The 20,044-nt window shown below is 36.4% G+C and overlaps 1 protein-coding gene across 1 annotated transcript; it reads right to left on the bottom strand.

The window, feature by feature from the left end:
- Positions 1-14,913: 14,913 nt before the first annotated feature.
- On the bottom strand, positions 14,914-18,942 carry copz1 (coatomer protein complex subunit zeta 1). Its single transcript, XM_005813562.3, has 9 exons — positions 18,848-18,942; positions 18,392-18,460; positions 17,252-17,333; positions 17,034-17,125; positions 16,526-16,581; positions 16,361-16,438; positions 16,186-16,237; positions 16,057-16,095; positions 14,914-15,390 (listed from the first exon to the last, which is right to left on the bottom strand). Exons 1-9 carry the CDS (start codon positions 18,863-18,865, stop codon positions 15,343-15,345), a joined length of 534 nt encoding a protein of 177 aa, XP_005813619.1. The 5' UTR covers positions 18,866-18,942; the 3' UTR covers positions 14,914-15,342.
- Positions 18,943-20,044: the final 1,102 nt, after the last annotated feature.

Genomic DNA, 20,044 nt, shown 5'->3' with positions numbered 1-20,044 from the left:
TTTCTGAGTCTCTACTTTTTAAATCTCCTTCCGACTTGCAGCTCATCCCACTGCACAGGAACATGTTACCGAGAAAGATGCACAAAACCACACCGCATTTAAGTATATTTTAGTGCAAAATCTTTAGCTATCCATCACAAATGCACTACAGTTAAAATAAAGCTCACAGCAGATTTCTGAGGTGTTCATCAGAACAAATTATTTAAATCAACTCAATTAGCTAAAAGAGGGAAATCCAAGGCAGTTTATTTTAATGCACACTGAAAATGTATTTTTTCACTCAATTAAAAAAACTAAAATAGAGCTGCACCACTAATTAAAAGCATACCTTGTTGTAGTGTCGGTGTGTGCAATATTATTACTGCATATGATTGGAATTCAACATACATTCTTCCAAAGTTTTATAAATTTGTGCTTTGTGTCCCAATGTAATTTTCACCCTTGTGGAGAAGAGTCTCACTGCATTTGGTTTCCAAGCATGACTGAAGGCACCTTTCCACTCTGGGTTCATGAACGTTTATTTTATTTTTTTCACTTGAACAGAAACACTTTGAAACTTTCCACCTACCTAAGCCCCTCTGTGGTGCATATTTTCTCTGGAGAGTCTAAAACCAGCCCATGTCTCCCCTGATGCTGTTTGGCTCCTCCAAAACCGCAGAACGACAAATGCATTAATTGCAACTGATATTGCCACCAATAATATGTTCGCTACTGCTCTAAACCAGCTTCTTAGTTTTCTAATCCTCCATCTGGAACACAGCTGCACAATCACGGCTGTGTGAAAATAATTCACCTGAAAAACACTAACATCTAATTGATCTTTTTATTGGTCGAGTTGGCGCGCCTATTGCCAAACGTTAAAAACAGACTTTGTTTTACAGTGGTTTTTGTCGCACCGTTGTAGCAATTAGGCGACTCACAAGTTTTAATGGGAACCAGATGTTTTGGCACCTCTGGTTAGCAGCAATCATGAGTAACTGGATGGAAAATGTTAGAATTTTTTTGCAAAGTCTTTTTAGTTTCTCCAAAGTGCTTCCATAAAATAAATGTAAATCCATTGTGTTTACTGTCTCTGTTAGAAGACACTGCTGTCTTCTTGTTCCTGTTTGTTAACCAGAGGCTCCTGTGATTTAAACAGACATCTACCCTTAATAAAGGTACTTAGCTTAGCCAGATGGACATTTTTAGTGTTCAGAATAGAATCAAACAGGTGCTGGTCATATGGATTATTTAAGTATAGATTATTTTCTCAGTTAGTTCCTGCTTATGATCTTAGTGCAGATCAAATTAAGGCATGAATTCATCCATAGATTTTAAATTATGACCTCTGCCTGACTGAATTGTTACTTGATTACAGTGTTGTTTCTTTTTATGGTCCCCTTAACCTGAAGCATCTTCAGTGAAGATGGATCATTTTTGGCAAATAACTCCTTCAGGCTGGACTGTAATCACTGGACCGAAGACATTGTTTCAGTTTTAGGGCAACATCTGAGTTTTAACAGTTATTTAGGCGAAATGTTGTAATAGTCAGGTAACTCTGTTGATATTAGCAGTGTAGATTTGAGTTTAGGACCAATCACTGACCTTTTACAGCTTATGAAGGTAATATATATACATATATATATTTAAATTGTCTGAGATGTAGAGAATAGTGTTTCTTGGGCCTAAACTCAAAAAGTGAATCAGTTTTTACAAAGGTATAATCTGTAGTCCCATTATTTCCTAAAAGTAAAACCATCCATCTGTAAAATTTCAGTTAATCAACAATTAGAGCATTCTTTGTTTTATAATTTGCATGTATTTGTGAAATAAGCTTGTATGGATTTTATTTTTGGTAAGGTCCCCCCCCCCCCCCCCCCCCCCCGAGTAAAGGCTTTCAGCATTTGCTTTTAGAAAGAATTAAGTTCAGTTTCAGCTCACAGTAAAGGTTTTTGCTTTGTTGTTATTGTCTTTTTTTTTTAACAGTAAACGCTGATCATGTACCCTGCAACAAAGATATTTGTTAACTCTATGTCAATAAAGATTTCTTATTTTACTGTAAATTAAGTTTTCTGAAAAGCCAGACTGTTGTTCAAAAAAGTTTGATATTAGCTCAGAGTATGTTCTGTGGTTTTCTTCAAAATCAGTAATACATTAGTTTTGTCAGTAGATGGCAGCCATGACCAAATGAGGACCTATTTTCAGACCTGTGATGAAGAGGCGGAATCAGGAAGTATTTCGCCCTTGGTTCGTGTAAGAAAAGGAACTATATTTTTTTTACACTTACATCTCACTTCATTGGAACATCGCCAATTTATTTCTGTAGTTAAATTCAAGAAGTAAAATGTGATTCACCACATAAATTATCTCAATCACAATGATATAGTTATATTTTTAACGTTTTTTTAGGGCTTACAGTTAATACAAATTCATAATTAAATTAATCAGAAAATTATTAGATCATTAGAATCCAAATAATTGGAGATGTGGTGTGCCATGATGCCAGAGGGAAATACTATAGCCGTTATTAAATTGACTTTCATATAGAATTCGAACATGTTTATGGCTTATTAATTCTGATTATTTTAGAAAAATTTATATGCACCGATATGGAAATGATAGCAAACAGATAACAAACATTACCTGGACGACAGTCACTGAAAGAGTGATATGACCTGAAACTGAGTGTAGGCAGCATCCTTATATGGAGTGAAATGTAACTCGAGTTAGCAACACTGACTAAAATCAAGAAAAGTGTTATTTGATAGGTTACCCTTAAGTTAAGTGGAAACCCAGCCAGAGAAAGGAGGATATTTCTCCCTAAATGCTTTTGGTTAAACTCACAATCTTCTGCTAAGAAGGTGAAAAGTCTTGTCCTGTATTGGCATATTAGCCGTAAGGTAAGAAGTGCAGATCATACCCTTTAGCAGCTTCCTCTTTGCTATTGACTTTTTTAATTACAGTATAAGGAAAGGTAAGATGAGATCAGCCTGAAGGCTGCTGGAAGTGCGCTCTCCCCCCATGGGAGACATCCCCTCCTGCCGCCGCCTGATTTACGGGACCCACAGGCCCCTGGCACTTAACAATGGGCCCTACCTAAGTGAGGGAGATGGAGAGGAGATCTCAAAGGATGAGATAACACTCCATCTTCATGCATAGAGTGCTGAAATCATCTTGGTTTGAAATCATCTCAGACTAATCACACAGTCAGAAGGTGAAGTGTGGGAGTGCTGCCTTATTTTCAGTGTGGCTCCCTTCATCATGGAGGACTCCCCCAAAACACTGATAAGTGGCCCTCTACATCCTCCTCTCTCCGGCCAGAGGTGTACAAAAAAATACTTCCTCCAAATGGAAGTCTCCCAGACAATCAGTAAATCGGAGCTGTCTGTGCCGTGACACATTAACATAAGGGTGGTTCAGAGGTTTACAGAAACAAACGCCAAACAGCAAGAAAACGTTCCGTCTTCCAACCAATGTTTGGCGGTGCCCTGATCAAACACATTACTGGGCTCACTGCAAGTGATTGAAACCCTCCCAACAATAGCTCCTGCTATCTTCCTCTCCCCGAGGTGTGGGAGAGCCTTTTCATCTCACGCTTTGATTAATAAAGGAATCGCTGGTTGGTTGAAAGCAACAATCTGCGCCCTCTGAGCATCCATCATGCCTGTGACAGCCTACCTCTCTGTGTTAATTAGCGGTGATATTTAAGCTGTCTGAGGTGTTACATAGCCGTCAGCTGTGTTGGTGCCGCCGCTTTCCATTAAAATTTCAATTCCTCTCCCCAGGTTTTTCACATTTTCTTCAATGTCTTCGCAGACATGTCCTTGAAAATTCGTACCAACCTCATGGATGTATTTCAGAAACCTAAAGAAAATAATATCGGTAATGAGGATTAAAAATTAAGGAAATGTCTGTGAACACTGTTGCACATATTTTTCATGCAGTAAAATCAACTATGTTAGCAGAAATGAGATAACATGAATCTAATTTATCACACTTTTGCTCAATAATTATTTGATATTAGATGAAGTAATTTGTCATAAATCCCAAGTTTTTTTCAGACATGGAGCAGAGAGAATGGGAATAAATTACTTATTAATGATTACCAAATACTCCAATGTTCTCTTATACTTGAGGCTATTATTCTGAAATGAATTATTTATGTAGCTAAATCCAAAGAGGTATACCATCAAAATGAAAATTTTAACGTTGCAAAACTGAAGAATATATGGGTCAAACGAAACACGTCTTAGCCAAAGGCAGTGGTTTGGCATTAGTCTGAAAACAGACAAAATGGCAATGTCCATTATAAGAAGTTATCACAGCTGCAGAGACTAAAATCTAGTGAACATTTTTGGAGATATACCAGGGGGATGTCTGCCTCACAAAATGTCTCTGATGGGAACATTAAGTCATTTCATTCCTCAAACTGTCCCATATTCAAATGTGTGCCACTACTTTTCTAATTAGTGTAACTCAACAAGATTAATTAGCGTCTGCATGTCACTCCCAGGACTCAAAAACGTGCACGGAGGAAAAGACAAGCGAAAGCTATCACCCATCTGACAGTCGGCTGGGGAAAATTTTGAATCTGGCCTACTTCCATTTAGACGTGCTAAGATCATGAATATTCATACGTGAAAATCCACCTCCAGAGAAGTCAGAACACACAAACTTTATTTATTAGACTGTGTGCATATTGAATAAAAAAAAAACTGATTTAGCATTAGTCTGATGTTTTATCATCCAGTCCAAGTATCTTGCAGAGATAAATTGATCTCATGTTAGTTGACATTCAACCTACAAGGATGAACGTCCCAACTGTCAAGGAAATCTTTCCAATAATGTTTCACCTTGAAAAGCCATTATTCACCAGCTTTTAGGTTTGTTGCTCCTTTAAGAACAGAAAGCCACAATCAGGACAACTCTTACTGATGAAATGTCAAGTTCTACGTGAACACTTTTTCTCTGGCATCTGTGAAGTGGGCAACACATCAACAGCTGTGCTTAATGTACTACCTTATACTGTAATAAGTTACAGAATCAATTGGGAGTGAGGTTATGTTCTGTAGTCATAAGTAGTGAATGCCTTATCTTTGGTTTGGAGAATTAGAAAGAAATTCCAACAAAGGAGTAAAGTTTTGGGCTTAATAGGAATAGTAGTAGGTTCCTTCAAGATGGTCGAGTTTGAGTTTGGTGTATTAATTTACTGTATTAAATTACTCTGAGTTGTCAGTATGTGTAACAAATCAAGATATATATTCAAGTTAATTCAGTCTGGGTTAACCAGCAGATTCTCAGTGTATAAATCAAGCAAAACTAATCATAGTTTGACAAAATTAAGTAGTCTAAAATATATGTATTTACAAATACAAAAAAACATGGAAAAGTGGTGAACTTGGGAGTGGCTGACCAACCATAATTACATGAATGCAACAATACTGATCCAAGAGATCACAAAAGAAACTGAATCAACACTTACAGCATGGCCTCACTTAATGTCAGTGATCATGATTCAAAAACAAGAAAAAACCTAGAAAGAAATGCTATCCATCGGAGGGTTTCGAAGTGAAAACCACTGCAGACCAAAACAAACAAAAAGTCCTGTCTCACAGTTCCTGAAAAACATCTTGACGATGTCCGACAACACTGAAGTTGAACTCAGTGTTGGCTCAGGACGTCTAGCCTTTCAAGTCACAGATCTGGCTTTAGGGAGCGTTTGGACAGATTTATTTGACATAAAACTTTGACATTTCAAAATTGTGAAATAAATTGAACACCATTAGTTATCAATAAGTACTTTAAATAGTTTTCTTCTGTGTATACTCTAGGCAAAGACTTATCTTCCTGTATAATTGCTTTTTTTAATTATGCGGTTTGTTCGCTGTCAGATTAGACTGACAAAACAATGTGTGTCTGAGTTACCAACAATTTATGAGTAGTTGTACTGTGTTCTTGTTTGGACCTGGCTCTGGACAGCAGGTTGCTTAACTCTCATATTCGTTGCTTTTACACATTAAAAATTGTAGCGTTAAACAAATTTTGATCTACTTGGATGTACTTGTGCAGATTTAATAAAACTGTCATAAAATCTGGCAGCTGACAGTAAATGCTGTCAGCTCAAGTCTTTATTTTTAGCACATTTTATACAGGCACAGACAACTTCAGTCTTGCCAGCACATGTGTCTAATGTGGATAAGTAGGACCTATATCATTTTCCCAGGGAAAAAGGAAAAATGCTTTTCTTTGCACAGATGCTATTTCAAGTTTTAAATTTACCCCTTGAAATATTTATTACCATTTACTGGGTGGACTGGCTAACATATATTAGATCTATATGTGACTGGGATAAATAATCGCTGTTAGTTTAGTGATGTCTGTAAGTGCCCTATTACTTTACATTGAGATGTTTCTGGTTTTCAGTGGGGAGCCTTAACACCTTTTGATAAACTTCCATGACATTTGGTACAGGTGTAAATGTCTACCACAAGATGATTTATATCGTGTTTGTTGATTCTATAGAAGTGCATGAAATGCTTTCATGGCTATTCTCACTATCAGTATCCAGAACATGATGAGAGAAAAACAGATTGCTATTTTTTCAGATCATCACAATTATCTTCACTTTAAGAGAACCACATCTGAGCTCAGGTCGATCCTCAATGTCCCGTAGGAAGGCATACATTTCCAAGGAGCCGCAACTTTTACATTCTGCATATCAAAGAATGACTAAAGGAGTGAAGTCACATACTAATCTCCTTTTCTTTAATATGAAAAGTAAAAAATTATATTCCTATTGAATCATTGTTTCCAATAACTCAAGAATTTAAAGATATAAAGGTTTGTGTTTGTTTATCAGGTCAGAGCAATTAATTTAAAGGTTTGAAAGTAGCATGATTCTACAAGAAAGGCCCGCAGAAATGGTTAACTCTATACAGGCATATTTGTCACAGCCTTTTCAAAAGTGCCGCCGAACAATCCATCACTCTTAAAGTTCAGGGGGATCATGTCACTTTAAGATGTAGAACCTGTTTTCTCTCTCCTGCATGGCTCGATGTCAGGGGGGCAAACTGTGTAATCTCCAAGTTATCAAGTTCTTTCGTGAAATTGTGCAATCCCACTTGACAAGGCAAGTCCAGGGCTTTCCTCAGTCCCTTTTTTCCCAACAATTTTCTACTTGAGCACACAACCTCGGCATGTGAAGCGTGAAAGTAAAAGGTGGTGGTGGTGGGGGGGTGAAATTCAGGGGTAGACGGTGCAAGAATTTGTTCGGGGTTGATAGGCAAGGCAGCACACCCCATGCTATTTCCCCTTAAGAGATTTCCTTGGGTCAAGGCCGTTACAGGGACACATTCTGCATCATCTTGAATTTGTCTGTCAGGCTGATGGAGAGATAGGCTCCAGATAGATGATGGTTTTATATGAACAGATATAACAGGCAGATAGGAAATGACTGTGGAAGTACATGGTTGCAGATCTATTATGAGATAAAAGGATTTACTTGGCTGTTTTGGGGTTTTTTGACCCAAAAGTGAACAAGATAATCTTGTCCATCTTTTGTCCTTTCATGAATAATAAGACGAGTAGCCAGCTTTTCAAGCCATCTACTCCTTTTTTTGTATGTCTTTTTTTTGTATGTATGTGAGTGCCTGTGGTATACTTGCAAACTACCAACTTCATTTTACGCAGGTGTCTCACTCCATGCACTGCCACCAACACTTATCAGACAAATAAAATATCTTTTTTTATATATAAAAATGAACAACTAAAACATATATCTGCTAAAAATATTGAAATAAGTACTTTATGGGAGAAAATTGTGATTAATAATATTTCACCAGAACGGACATCATGCATTCCTGTTACCTTATGTACTACGTTGTTCTTGAAAATGTTTCACCAGCAGAAATTGTTTGCATTCATCCATCCAGCTATTGTCTATATCCACTTAATACCTATTGGGTTTAGGAGAGGCCAAACCTATTTCCAGCAGTAAATAGGCGAGAGGTGACAAGTTACTAGTCCATTACAGAATGACACAAAGATGACCAACCATTATGGAGAGGTCAAGTGACCTAATGTGTACTTTTTTGACAGTGAAAGAAAGCTTGAGTATGTAAAGAGAACCCATGCATGCTGCATGAATATAACATGTAAAGGTCATTTAGAAAAGGCCTTTGGCAAGGATTTGAACAAATTACCTTTTTGCTTCAAGGCAGCAATGCTAATACTTGGTTCTCAGTCAAGGAAGAAGTGGCATATGCTAAATCCTGATTTTATCAATTATAATCTTTAAAAATAGATTTTTAAGGGTTTAAATGGATATGCACCTACACCACTAAGCGACTGCATAAAGAGACTGCAGGGCAATAGCAGATCTACTAGAGCGGCTTCAGATGGAAATTGTAAGGTCTCCTTTCGAAGAACCACTTTTGCTCAAAGTGCTCTGTCTGTGAGAGGATCTGCAGTTTGGAACTCACTTCCTGTTGATTTAAAGTTCGTAACCAGTTTTAGTACGTTCAAGAAACAAATAAAACTCTGGTTATGTCAAAAACAGAACTGTACCCATTTTTGATATTTTATGTTTCACTGTTTGTTTGTAGATGTTGTCAACATTATGCAGTGCTACTTTAAATGATTATCACTTAAATTTTTAGAGGTACTTTTTAAAAGCCCATCTAGGGACAAGTGCTGCGAATTAGCTGTTGCTATTGCACTATGACGCAAACATGGGACTGCTGTTTTGTTCAGTTTGTCTGTGTCGATGTGTGTCTGTCCTATCAAATAAACTTAAAATAAATAAATATAGTGACTGCTAAAGATTAAAATTCAGAAAAGAAGTTATCAGTTATATAAAAAAAAGGGTTAGAGGTATTTGGAATGAGTGAAGGAAACTTAGCCAATGCACAGGTATGTTCAGGTCCAAAAAGAAGAGGCAGGAATAACACATTCTTAAGTCTGCTGACATAAAAATCACCTTTTCCCTCATTTTGCATCATAATCGGATTCCTCTCTTGGGTACAGACATGATGTTTTATTCAAAACATTTTCAAATGAACAACTTGGTACTTGGACACTTCTCTCTTTCTGCTGTATCTCTTTCCTTGCAAGAAGCTCTAGTGATATAAGGACTATTGTACTCCAGTGCCACCTCCCTTCAGGGATAAGATTTTTACGATTGCAACCTGACACCGTTTCTGTGTCCTATGAGCGACAGAGCAGTAACTCACTTCAAAGGCAGGAGGCATCAAATCACAGTACAGCCGTAAATTAACCTGTCCCGCCTTGGCCAATGAGAAGGCAGCGTTAAATCTCAGCTGTCACAGTGGCGGCCAATGGAAAGACGATGGCTGTAAATCTGTCTGGGCTGCTCTGTTAACGGTGTCTTGGTGTGGCTGGGGGAATCCATGGGGAAGAAGGGGAAGAGAGTGAGGAAAAGTGAATAAGGAAATATAGTGAAGGTGGAGGTATGCAGAGAAAATCTATTTCTCTGCAATCTTCGAAGATGAACAAAGGGAAAAAGAAAAATGCAAATTCTGTAGCAAACTAACAAATGGGGAAGGATGGGCTTAGTCTCCACTGCAAAAAAAAAATAATTTTTGGTTTTCTTCCAGATGCAGTTGAAGCTAAGGAATAGCCCTCATAAAGGTTTACAACCACCATACACGTGTCTGATGTTGACTGTTTACAATAAAAACTGACTGATGGGCCTTCTTTAGGGCTCTTTTGCATCATATCTGCACCAAAATTTGTGCTGGCTGTTTGATAACAGCAGTAGCCTCTGACTTTTGTGACACAACTTCATTAGTGGCAAGCCTTCTGGATTACAGCCTGCCTGTGGGGGTCTGAAGCAGGGGGTAAACCAGAGTCCAGTTCAGCACATTCTACCAGATGTGCCCCAGTTGTGCAAGTTCAGAACACATTGGAATTCCCCCTGCAGCAGAGCAAACCTAAACAAGGCTTAACGCTGGAGGGGGTTTTTTTTCAGCCTGGAAGAAGCACGGCATGCTCATGGAGCATTTAAACCCAGAATAAAGAGTTTCTACGACCATCTTCCAATTCAATGCTTTCTGGAAAGAGTTACAAGCAAGGGAACGTAGAAAAAAAGCCCAAGCAAAACACATCAGATGAAGGGATATTTCTTCAGCAAACAATTCCCTTGGTGGTGTGATTTCATTATCCAATAAGAGTTGAGCATTTTCATGAGCTAAATCTTACAGGTATACTAAGAAATAAATGGTTCTGTGAAATCAGAGCTGTGACGGCTGAGTGGGGTTGGGGGTTACCCTGTTCCTTTTCAAAAAAGAAAATCCCACTTTTTTCTCTCTTTTTTTCTTTTACCAACTTATAACGACATCCAATAAACCACACACATGTGGTGACATTTTTATTTTACAATGACACAAAAAAAATTAAACATTATCATCGGAATTTACAGTCATCTTATGTCATTACTATGAAAAGTTTTTTCTCCTTTTTCTAGAGACATAAATAGTTGAGTTGAGTTATGGCAAAGGCAGGCAAGAGTGCAACGGTGGAGGTGTTGTTTTTGGCTGGGTTTCCTTGGAGTGGCCATGATTCTTTTTTCTATGGGAATCCATAAACAGAGCCAGAGAGGGCAACCGGGGCCATAAACCATGTCAGGCTGCCACAATGCTGCCGCGAAGGCGAGGGGGGGAAGCAGGCTTGGGTACATATCTCCTCTACTCTACATGCACACATTCACAACTGCAAGCACTTTAAGTAGCTTTTAATGGCCTATTTCTAAATGTTTATCCATGCAGCATCCTCCTGGTTATTGTTGTTGTTTTTTGGGGGAAGACGGGGGTTTGTAGTGTCGTGGGTATACGGACAGATGTTTCCTTCTGCTTCCAGGAAATTGTATACAGACTCTTCTACTGTTTTGTAAAACTCGGATGAGCTGCAGCGGTTCTTTAGCCGTGAGCCATGGGAATTTGTTTTTATCTTTACCTTCTCTGCCATTCTCTTCACTCTGTGTTGTGGTTAAATAAACATCAGTCATTACAGTTGTTTTAAACATTTAAATCATAAGTAGCTAACTCAATGTCCTTAGACTATAAAATCAACATGGGAAAAAAAACATTTTCAACATTTTAGATACATTTCTTTTCTAAGAATGTATGGGGTCCCTATGAGAGTGGCATCAGTTTATTCTGGATAGATCTCTGCTACATTTACAGATTGACTACTGGAAAAACAAGGAGATATTTCTGGTAGTGTGCTAATCTGAATGACAGCTTATTATGTAAACTGGGGCTTCTTTGTGTTTTACATAATTATAATTATATTTTTATAATGAGATATAAAGTTGAATAGACAAAGATCAAATATGGGATTCTTCAAGGTAAGATTCACCTTCCTGTTCTATTCCACATCTATATTCTCCACTTAGTTCACATAATAGAGTATCATCTAAAACATTTCTTATGTTTATTCTGATAACACAATTTTATATTTCTATGTCACCACATGTACAGTAACTGAGCTGGAGTGTCCATAATTTCCTCAGACTTTATGCCATAAAAAAGAAAAGTCTTTTCTTATTCCAAGATATGTTGGAGATCACAACTCTACTACATTCAATGAGCCTTAAAACCACAAAGAATGCAAGAAATCTGGCTGTTATTGTAACCTCAGATCAAAGTTTTAATAACGCAATTTATTATATTAGGAATATAACAAATTATATTCCTAAGCTTGCTTTCATCTTAAATCATTAGTTGAATAAATAGTGTCCTGTTAAAACAAGAAACAGAAAAACTGGTGAATATATTTCTTCTTAGTTGGTTGGATTATTGCATTGACGTCTTTATAAAAGTCAGACAGCTGCAGCTCCTCCAAAATGCTGCTAGCAGAGTTCTGATCAGTGACAGAAAAATGGCCTATATTAAATGCAACCATAAATCACTATACTGCTGGCTCACTGTTTGCTAAAAGGATAGATTTTAATATCTTGTTTGAACCCTTAACATACTGAATAGCCTTGGTCGTAAATACATTTTAGAACTGTCAGATTACAATCACAATTCTTCAATTCCTGTAAAAGGGAGGGGTGAGGGTACGTTTAGTTTATATGCTACTCAGCTCTGGAACAAACGCTCAAAAAAACAGATATGCAGAAACTGATGGGTTCATTAAATCAGGACTGAACAAATATTTGTTTACTGCAGTTAAATTGTTGATATCCTGCATATTTATTTCATAGATGCAGCGTAATGTTTTCTTTTCTGTGTTGGCTGAAACTGCTATTTTTAGTGTTGTTTTTAATATAAATTTGTTTAACCCTAATCCTTTTTCTGTAAAGAACTTTGAATTGTCTTGTGTATTGATAATTCTATACAAATGAACATGCCTTGTCCCGCCTCACCAGTGATTTTGCTAAATCTGAAGAGGCCTCTGACTGAAAACTGTTCTTCTGTGACAATCTAATGACAGGCAAACAGCTCAATTTCAGAGGCAATATGTCAGAGTAACATGCTCTGTATGATACCATCAGTTGTCTGCAAGCACTGTTAATACACCTCATTTTCTTCGCCGTTCCTCTTTAAATCTTTGACCGGTTACAAAGACGTTGAAATTGGTGATATGATTGTTCCTTGTCATAATCAATGGAAGAGATGATTTTAACTACCTCCTCTCTCTGCTCTTTAGTCCTGCTCTGCATCCCTCAACTGCTCTGGAATTTGGGTTGTAGTTCAAGTATTATTTGAACTGTTGGGATGCTATTTCAGCTGTTCCCACTTGTAAAAACAATACCTTATTGCTACAGTTATGCATCATAGCAACTGCCTGACAGTTTAAAAGAGAAAAGAAAAAGAGTGAAAATCCGTCCATATGCACAACATCCAAAACCAAAGGTATTAATTATCCAAACATCCAATGCTGCAAACCAGAAAATTATGGATATAAATGAAAACAAAAAGAGTAAATAAGAACATAACAGAGCTGCTGCAACATGCTGCCACCATGAACAACGCTATTCTAGGAGCAATAAACCTTTTATATATAAATAAATAAAACCTGCATTTATTTTAAGGCTTTGCACAGATCTTTACCAGGGGTGATATTGTGCATGGTGCTGTAAGTACGTTTCCATGTATGCATAGTTTACCTATTTGTGTCCGTTTACCTGGACATACTAATGAATGGGTGCTGGGGCCCATTGACTCTGGCATAAAGACTCTGTAAGCTTGCAGATGATGAGAATTTATTGACTAATTTACAAAGTCCCACCGCCCCTCCCCACAAACACACACTCTCACAAGAGAAAGGACCGAGTCCTTCACTGTATGCATCGATCAATTACGAGACTCTAACGCACACGTCTCTGACAATTTTACTGCATGTTATGTACAGTATGTCAGGCCATGACGCTTCTAACTGCTGTACTCATTCCTGTATAATTAAAATAAATTACCTGGCTGCTTTTTATGACGGTGCAACTGTAATTACAGGATGACAGCATGTCACTGAGATGCCGATTGTGCTGCAGGCCCATCTCAATGAAAAGTGAGAGCTTGGAGAAGCATCTCGGGTGGGATTGTGTTTTAACCCGCTCTCTTCCATGCTGTGCTCTTCCTGGGATTTCATCTAATTACATTTACTGCTGCCTACCCGAGCTGGCCTCGTCCTTTTTAACCTTCAAACCCCCCTCCTGCCCCCACGTCTTGCACTAAAGCCGCACACTGAGACATAAGCTGTTCTCATTATACCAGCAAACTGGCGTGATAACAGTAAACTGGTGTGTTAATGGGGACCATTTATAATAATTACCATCCTCTTTCTTACTACTTTTGTCCACTGAACACTTAGTAAATAGCATCATCCTAGCATTTTATTTAGGGCATGTGTCAGGATAAAATGGAGCAAAGCCAAAATAATATGATTAATGGGTCAGGCTAATGTTTTCTATTTTCAGTTCAATTCAGTTCAGTTTATTTATATAGCGCTAATTCACAACAAATGTCTCGAGGCATTTTACAAAAACATAATTTCTACATAATAAATGCCATTACACAGAGGATTGTGAAAAGCCTTTAAACTCAAATGGAAAACGTTTTGTTAGTATTTTAAAACCCTCTGTGTATTTTTAAATTATACTTGTTTAAGGATGTCAATATAAACCAATTTATGTACTTTAGAAGAATAGACATGCGATTGCACATGAACTGTTCATTCTAGGCTGAAATCAATTTGCTGCAAAAGCAAATCAAATAGGCTTTTCTTATTAATTTTAAATTTTGTTTCTTTTATTTAACTTCTTGTATGCATTTGTTTTATCTCTTTGTACTGCAGACCCTTTTTTGCCTGGGATAAAGATTGAAAAAAATATGAAGAAACAAAAAAAATCTGGAATTAACTGGCAGGAAGGTAATTTCGAATGATCTACTGTACATCAGATGGATGTCATGTCTATTATTTCTTGCATTTCTTTCAGCCCACCCCCTTCATAAATATTTAGTGAAGGGAGCAAGTGTGTGACAGCTGGGTGTACATGGCATCCAAGACGCACATCAGTAGATACACATGCATAAGATAGTTATCTTCCTTATACAACTTTTCATTTTACAAGATTCAACATCAAGTTTTGATTCTAGTGGAAGGAATAAAGTTCCTCCCCCAAAAATATTTTTGTCAAGTTATGTAATTCCTTCCCATTACCGGTAGATGGCACACTTTCACTTCAATAAGAATTCCTTTCCTATTTCTTAAGGTACAGCTATCCAAACAAGAACAAAGGGTCACTGATGAGGATTTTTTTTAAAAACATTAAATCCATGTAAAGCTATAAAGCTTTATGTTTTCCTCACCATTTGTAACACTTTGGAAAACAGAACAGTGCACACAAAAGTAACAAATGTTAAACGATTTAGGAAATAAAACATATAATGAATGCAATACTGGGTGCAAATATTTAACAAATGTAAATTTAACACAACTTTATTTTTTACAGTGATCTGTGAACGACAGCATGCTGTTCAAAGGGTTATATGTCTGAATAGAGTGGTACATGGAATGGTTTCAGAGGTTTTGATGTCTATCAGTGTATCACATTTGTAGATACATTTTTGGAAGAAAAAAAAAAACAATTAAAAAAGTAATTAACAAAACAGGCCAGTCATTACTGGAATGTACACATTTTAGCCTCTTTGATAATAAAAACAGAGCAGAAAGACAGAAGAAAAAATATGAAAAAGGAAACTTCAGAAAGTAGAAGTCCGAAAGTGTGATCAGCCGTTTGCACTGCTACAGCTTTGACTCAAATGTAGGCTAGATGAGGAGATCAGTGCCATGTGGTCTGTGCCGAGCAGCGGCTCACTGGTTACGCTGGCGTAAAGACAACTATCGGAGAAGTGACCATTTGATCTGTTCTTTGGCAGACTGAAGCACCTGCGAAAGAGAAGTACTTTTAATTACACAAAACAAGGTTTAATTGTGTGCAGTAAAATTTTAGTCAAACCATAATGGCAACAAACATTCAAGTGAACTAAAAAAAAAAGAAAGAAAAACAAAATTAATGTACCCTAGCGTAATGATAAAAAATGAAGTAATACCACAAAAAAATGACTAAGTGATATAAATGAAAAGGAATTATGAAGACCTAATTAATCATCTTAATTGATTGAATGAAAGCCAAATCATAACCATAAAGCATCGAGACTGGACACAGCTATTAATCATTGCAATAGGAGGAATGGCGTTGGCCGGTCTCAGATCTCCTAAATGACAACATTAATCAAGAAGAGCTCACACCCACAGACAGACAGAGCTGCATAGAAACTAAAAGACAGGAACTACTACTGGCTACCTTCTACCACTGAATAATTAGTTATCATGCACACCATTGCGCATATAAGGCAACAAAAAAACAGCAGCCTGAAGGCGATTGACAAAGCGGGAGAAGAGGACATGAAGTGAAACATCGCGTCATGTCCACTATTCTACAATCGGCCTTCATACCAGATTGTAGAACAGTGACTTTTAAAGATCTATAATCTAACGAATCTTTTAAACTTAGTAGGAGAGAGTGAACCGAAGTGAGGATATACTGTATACCTGAGTGACTGTCTGCTCTGTCAAAGGTACGTCATCACCCTAGAAAGAAAAATAATACATACACAGTTCACAAAAGGAAGACCAAACTCTGGACTATTTCTGCAAGGAAAGTTAGTGAGCAGAGCTTACTCTGAGAGCCACACGGTGCACAACTTGCTGTGGGTCACTCTCTAAGATCACCCTGGAGGAGACACAAAATGTTCAATAAATTATTAAGTACACAAAGACACCAGCCGAAAGTGAAAAAAAAAAACAAACCAATTCTTGGCATTGAAGGTTTCATGCTGTCAAATTTTGTACATACCCTCCATCCACAATTTCATCCACAGCCAAGAAGAGTCCCTCCATGTTCTCCAACAAAGCTCTCCTCTCAACATTTTTTCTGCAGAAAAAAAAATGTATAAATACAAACCACAGCTTTCCTAGACAATATTTTAAATGGTTGACTGATATTGTGCTAAAAAAATACCTCAACATCTGACTGAGGGAATCAAAAAGGCAATTTAGAACAGCCATAAGCATCAGCTGTAAAGAGCAGAAACAAGAAGATATTAAAACTCACACTTTGTTTCCTTTAGAAATTAAAATAATATTTTAATGTGTGGCTAAGTAATGAAGACTTGAAGTTTAAAAGCAGAAATATTACATTTTCTTAAATAAATATCAGTCCAGGTAATATTAATAAAACCACTTTTCAACTCACTAAGCATGCTAAATTGTGCGACGCGTGGTACTCCGTAACATATCTGTATTACATAAATTGTTGTAACACCACGATGACATTTAACCAAGAATTATTTTAGCTAAGTCATTAGACATTAACAGCTATTAAATGTTAACCATGAAACAAAATAACATTTTGAATAAAAAAAACAACAACTAATAAAACAAAACTTTATTATTTTGTGTGAAATTTAGTAATATTTCAGAAGGATGATTTACATCCTAAATAGTACAATGCACAATCTAAAGTTTACCTCATTTTCATGTGAGCTTCCAATCACATAAAAGAACAGGTCTATATTGCTCTTGTACACAACAGTCAGGCCCTCCAGTAATGCTATCTCACCTTAAAGGATAGAACAAAAAAAAGAAATATAAACAAACACCATTATAATCACAATGCTCTTAAGATATGAAATGAGGTATTGTATTGATAATAAATAATTTTTTTTATACAGAAAACATTGCTTACTGTCTGTCCGGTGAGTCTTGTTAAATATGTTCTTCTCAAAAGCTTTCTGCTCCTTCACTGTCGGATATGTGTCGTCATAATACTGTAAATAGATCAGCACTGTGTATTTATCTGAATCTAAATGCAACCATAAGCAGGTTGGACATATTTTAAACCATGGGCATAGGCTTATCTTCACGAACATTACAAATAAGCAGCTAGTGTTGCTGCTGTGACTTCACTTGTCATGTAATTTTTTTTTTTCTCGTACTTTGAACAAAAATCTAAAAATCAAACCCATGTAGAAATTTCCTCACATATACGTTTAAGGATTCCGTCAACAAGTTTCTTTTTAATGACAGTCAAATACAAAAAACAATACAATAATATTTATAATTATTAACTGTATGGGTTTTCAGTTCAATGACATTTAGGGTGAATATTTTTTGGTTACAGAAAAATAGCATAGTAAATGTTTTACTTTACTTTTCAAATACCACAAGCCATTGTCAAAAAAAGTACATAATTACAGCCAACACAATTTGGAGGGTTTACTCTGCACTGTCTGCAGCTTGTTTTGTTCCGTTTTAAATCTCTTTTAATCACATCTGTTCTTTTGACCACACAGACAGCTTTGGTCTTGTAATAAAAAAAAAAACCCTAACTTTTACTGTTTAAAAAAGCAGTGTTCAAAATATACACAAAAACAATATAACAGCAGCTAATTATACACAAATTAGCAACTAAAACATAGCAGGTTTTGGTCCTGAATAGACAAAGTTTCTTAATTTTAAATATTTGATTTTGGATTCGGTAAAATTCTTTATGAAGTGCACAAAACTATAGTTTGGCTGTTAAATTTACTGCAGGCCTGCAACTGACCTAAAATTGTATTGAATAGAACCCGCTTCCCTTAAAATGACTTACGTTCTTGTAAAGCTTGTAAGTGGCTGATGTATTGTTAATGATTTATATATATATATATATATATATATATATATATATATATATGAAAATATAAACAAAAAGGTATGTCACCATTATTATACTTATTTTAGATACTGTTTAATTTTAATTAGTATGTTATGCTAGGAGAAGTTCAGAGGCATAAAATCTCGGTAATATTATATAATCACATTACATAGTAAACAGAATTATTACCTTGGCATAAAGCCTGTCTCCATCGTTGTCCAGGATCAGTACAGCTTTGACTGTGTGCAGGGAAGGTTCCTGTGGAGACACCAACAACCCATTATTTTAAGCGATCATTTTAGGAATTATAAACACATCTGTCCCTTTCAGGACACTACAGCGAAAACTATGTCAGGAGAGGGACCATGTCACAAAGCTAATGTTAAATTGTTCATAAAATATTTTTTAACTATTTAAAATGCTAGACAGGTCGTAAAAATGACGCTGGACTTCCACATCAGCAATAAACGAAGCTAACTAACTGGTTAGCCAACACTTAGCTCCCTGTCAATCTAGCTCCTTGACGAGCATAATGCCGATATTGTACCATGTTTATAACTGCAGTTATTTATTTATAATTGCTAAAACTAGTTATTTACCGTAAAACGGAATAATATGACGAAAGAATATAAGCGGTAACAATACCAGTATTGGAGAATCCATCTTCTTTCTCGTTAGCAAACTAGCTACCCGGCTAGCACCAGCCTACTACTTCCAAAATGAGGCTCTTCCCTATTGGCTCACGCAGCATCTTACGTTGTGCGTACGTTTAGGGCAAAGATCACGTCACATGAGAGTGAGAGCCGCTAAAGACTACTAGAGCGTTGTGTTTGATTGGAAAGTTATATGATAAAACATTAATGATTACTTTAGATATTTTAATGACAAATTAATATTTCTTTAAATACATAGCCACACTTCATTTTGATTCTGTAAGTGTTACAACAAGTTCAATTGATCTTTCCGATTGGGAAGTCGAAATTTCCCAGTCAGACTACCAATAAAATGCACCATTAATGACACAAACAAAAATCCATTTGTTTCATGTAGTTCTATTCAATTTATTCTAGCTCAAATTTATATTCCAAGTTATCCTTCAACACTGTAAAATATAAATAAATAAATAAATTACAAAGAACAGATTCTTACCGAGCTCCAAATCTGAGATTAAGACAAATTCATTTCAGTAAAAAAGAAAATATATATTATGAGATAAGAAGTCCAATACTTTAAAGGAATTAATATACTTTCACTGTTCAATACATTGCAGTCCTATAATGTCATTCAAAACAATACAATTCAATACAATCACAAGCTACACAATTTCGGACTAACATTATGATGTTCTGCCATGGCTCCCAATTTAACTGTCAAAACATTCCTGACCTATCAACTTACTATTTGAAACTGTGCCATGTGGTATCTGGCAGAAAAACATTAGCAGAAGTTATTATTAAACCATTCCTGAACTACTTTTGCTGGAAAAGGTTTGTGTCGATAATGTTTTCTTGAAAGATATTGCTATGCAATAATGCTTAGAATGTAAAAGAGTTACATCTACATGGATCACAGGAGCCAATATTTCTTAGCAGAACATTGCCAAAAAATCACATTGCCTCCATCAACTTACATTTTTTCCAGTGTTCACCCTGGTTCTGTCACTTACGATTGCATCTAATGCAACAGTGAGATCTAACAGCCCACATCTGGGGTATCTTCTTATCATCTGAGCAAAATTTAGAGACAACAACCTGACTACTATTACTGACCATGTCTGTTTCTTCATGACCACGGTGTACCTGTCGTCTGATGATTGCTTCCAACAGGATAATACACTATGCT

The sequence above is a fragment of the Xiphophorus maculatus genome, chromosome 1 (genome assembly GCF_002775205.1).
Source record: "Xiphophorus maculatus strain JP 163 A chromosome 1, X_maculatus-5.0-male, whole genome shotgun sequence".
In the NCBI taxonomy this organism is placed as follows: domain Eukaryota; kingdom Metazoa; phylum Chordata; class Actinopteri; order Cyprinodontiformes; family Poeciliidae; genus Xiphophorus; species Xiphophorus maculatus.
This window is presented reverse-complemented; position numbering and strand designations above follow the sequence as displayed.

Bases quoted from the DNA above. Each gene is read 5' to 3' on its own strand.
- copz1 (XM_005813562.3), bottom strand. The intron at 17,334-18,391 runs GTAATAATTCTG...ATCTATTTACAG, and splicing joins GAGACAGGCTTTATGCCAAG to TATTATGACGACACATATCC. The intron at 16,238-16,360 runs GTATGTACAAAA...TGTCTCCTCCAG, and splicing joins GATGAAATTGTGGATGGAGG to GGTGATCTTAGAGAGTGACC.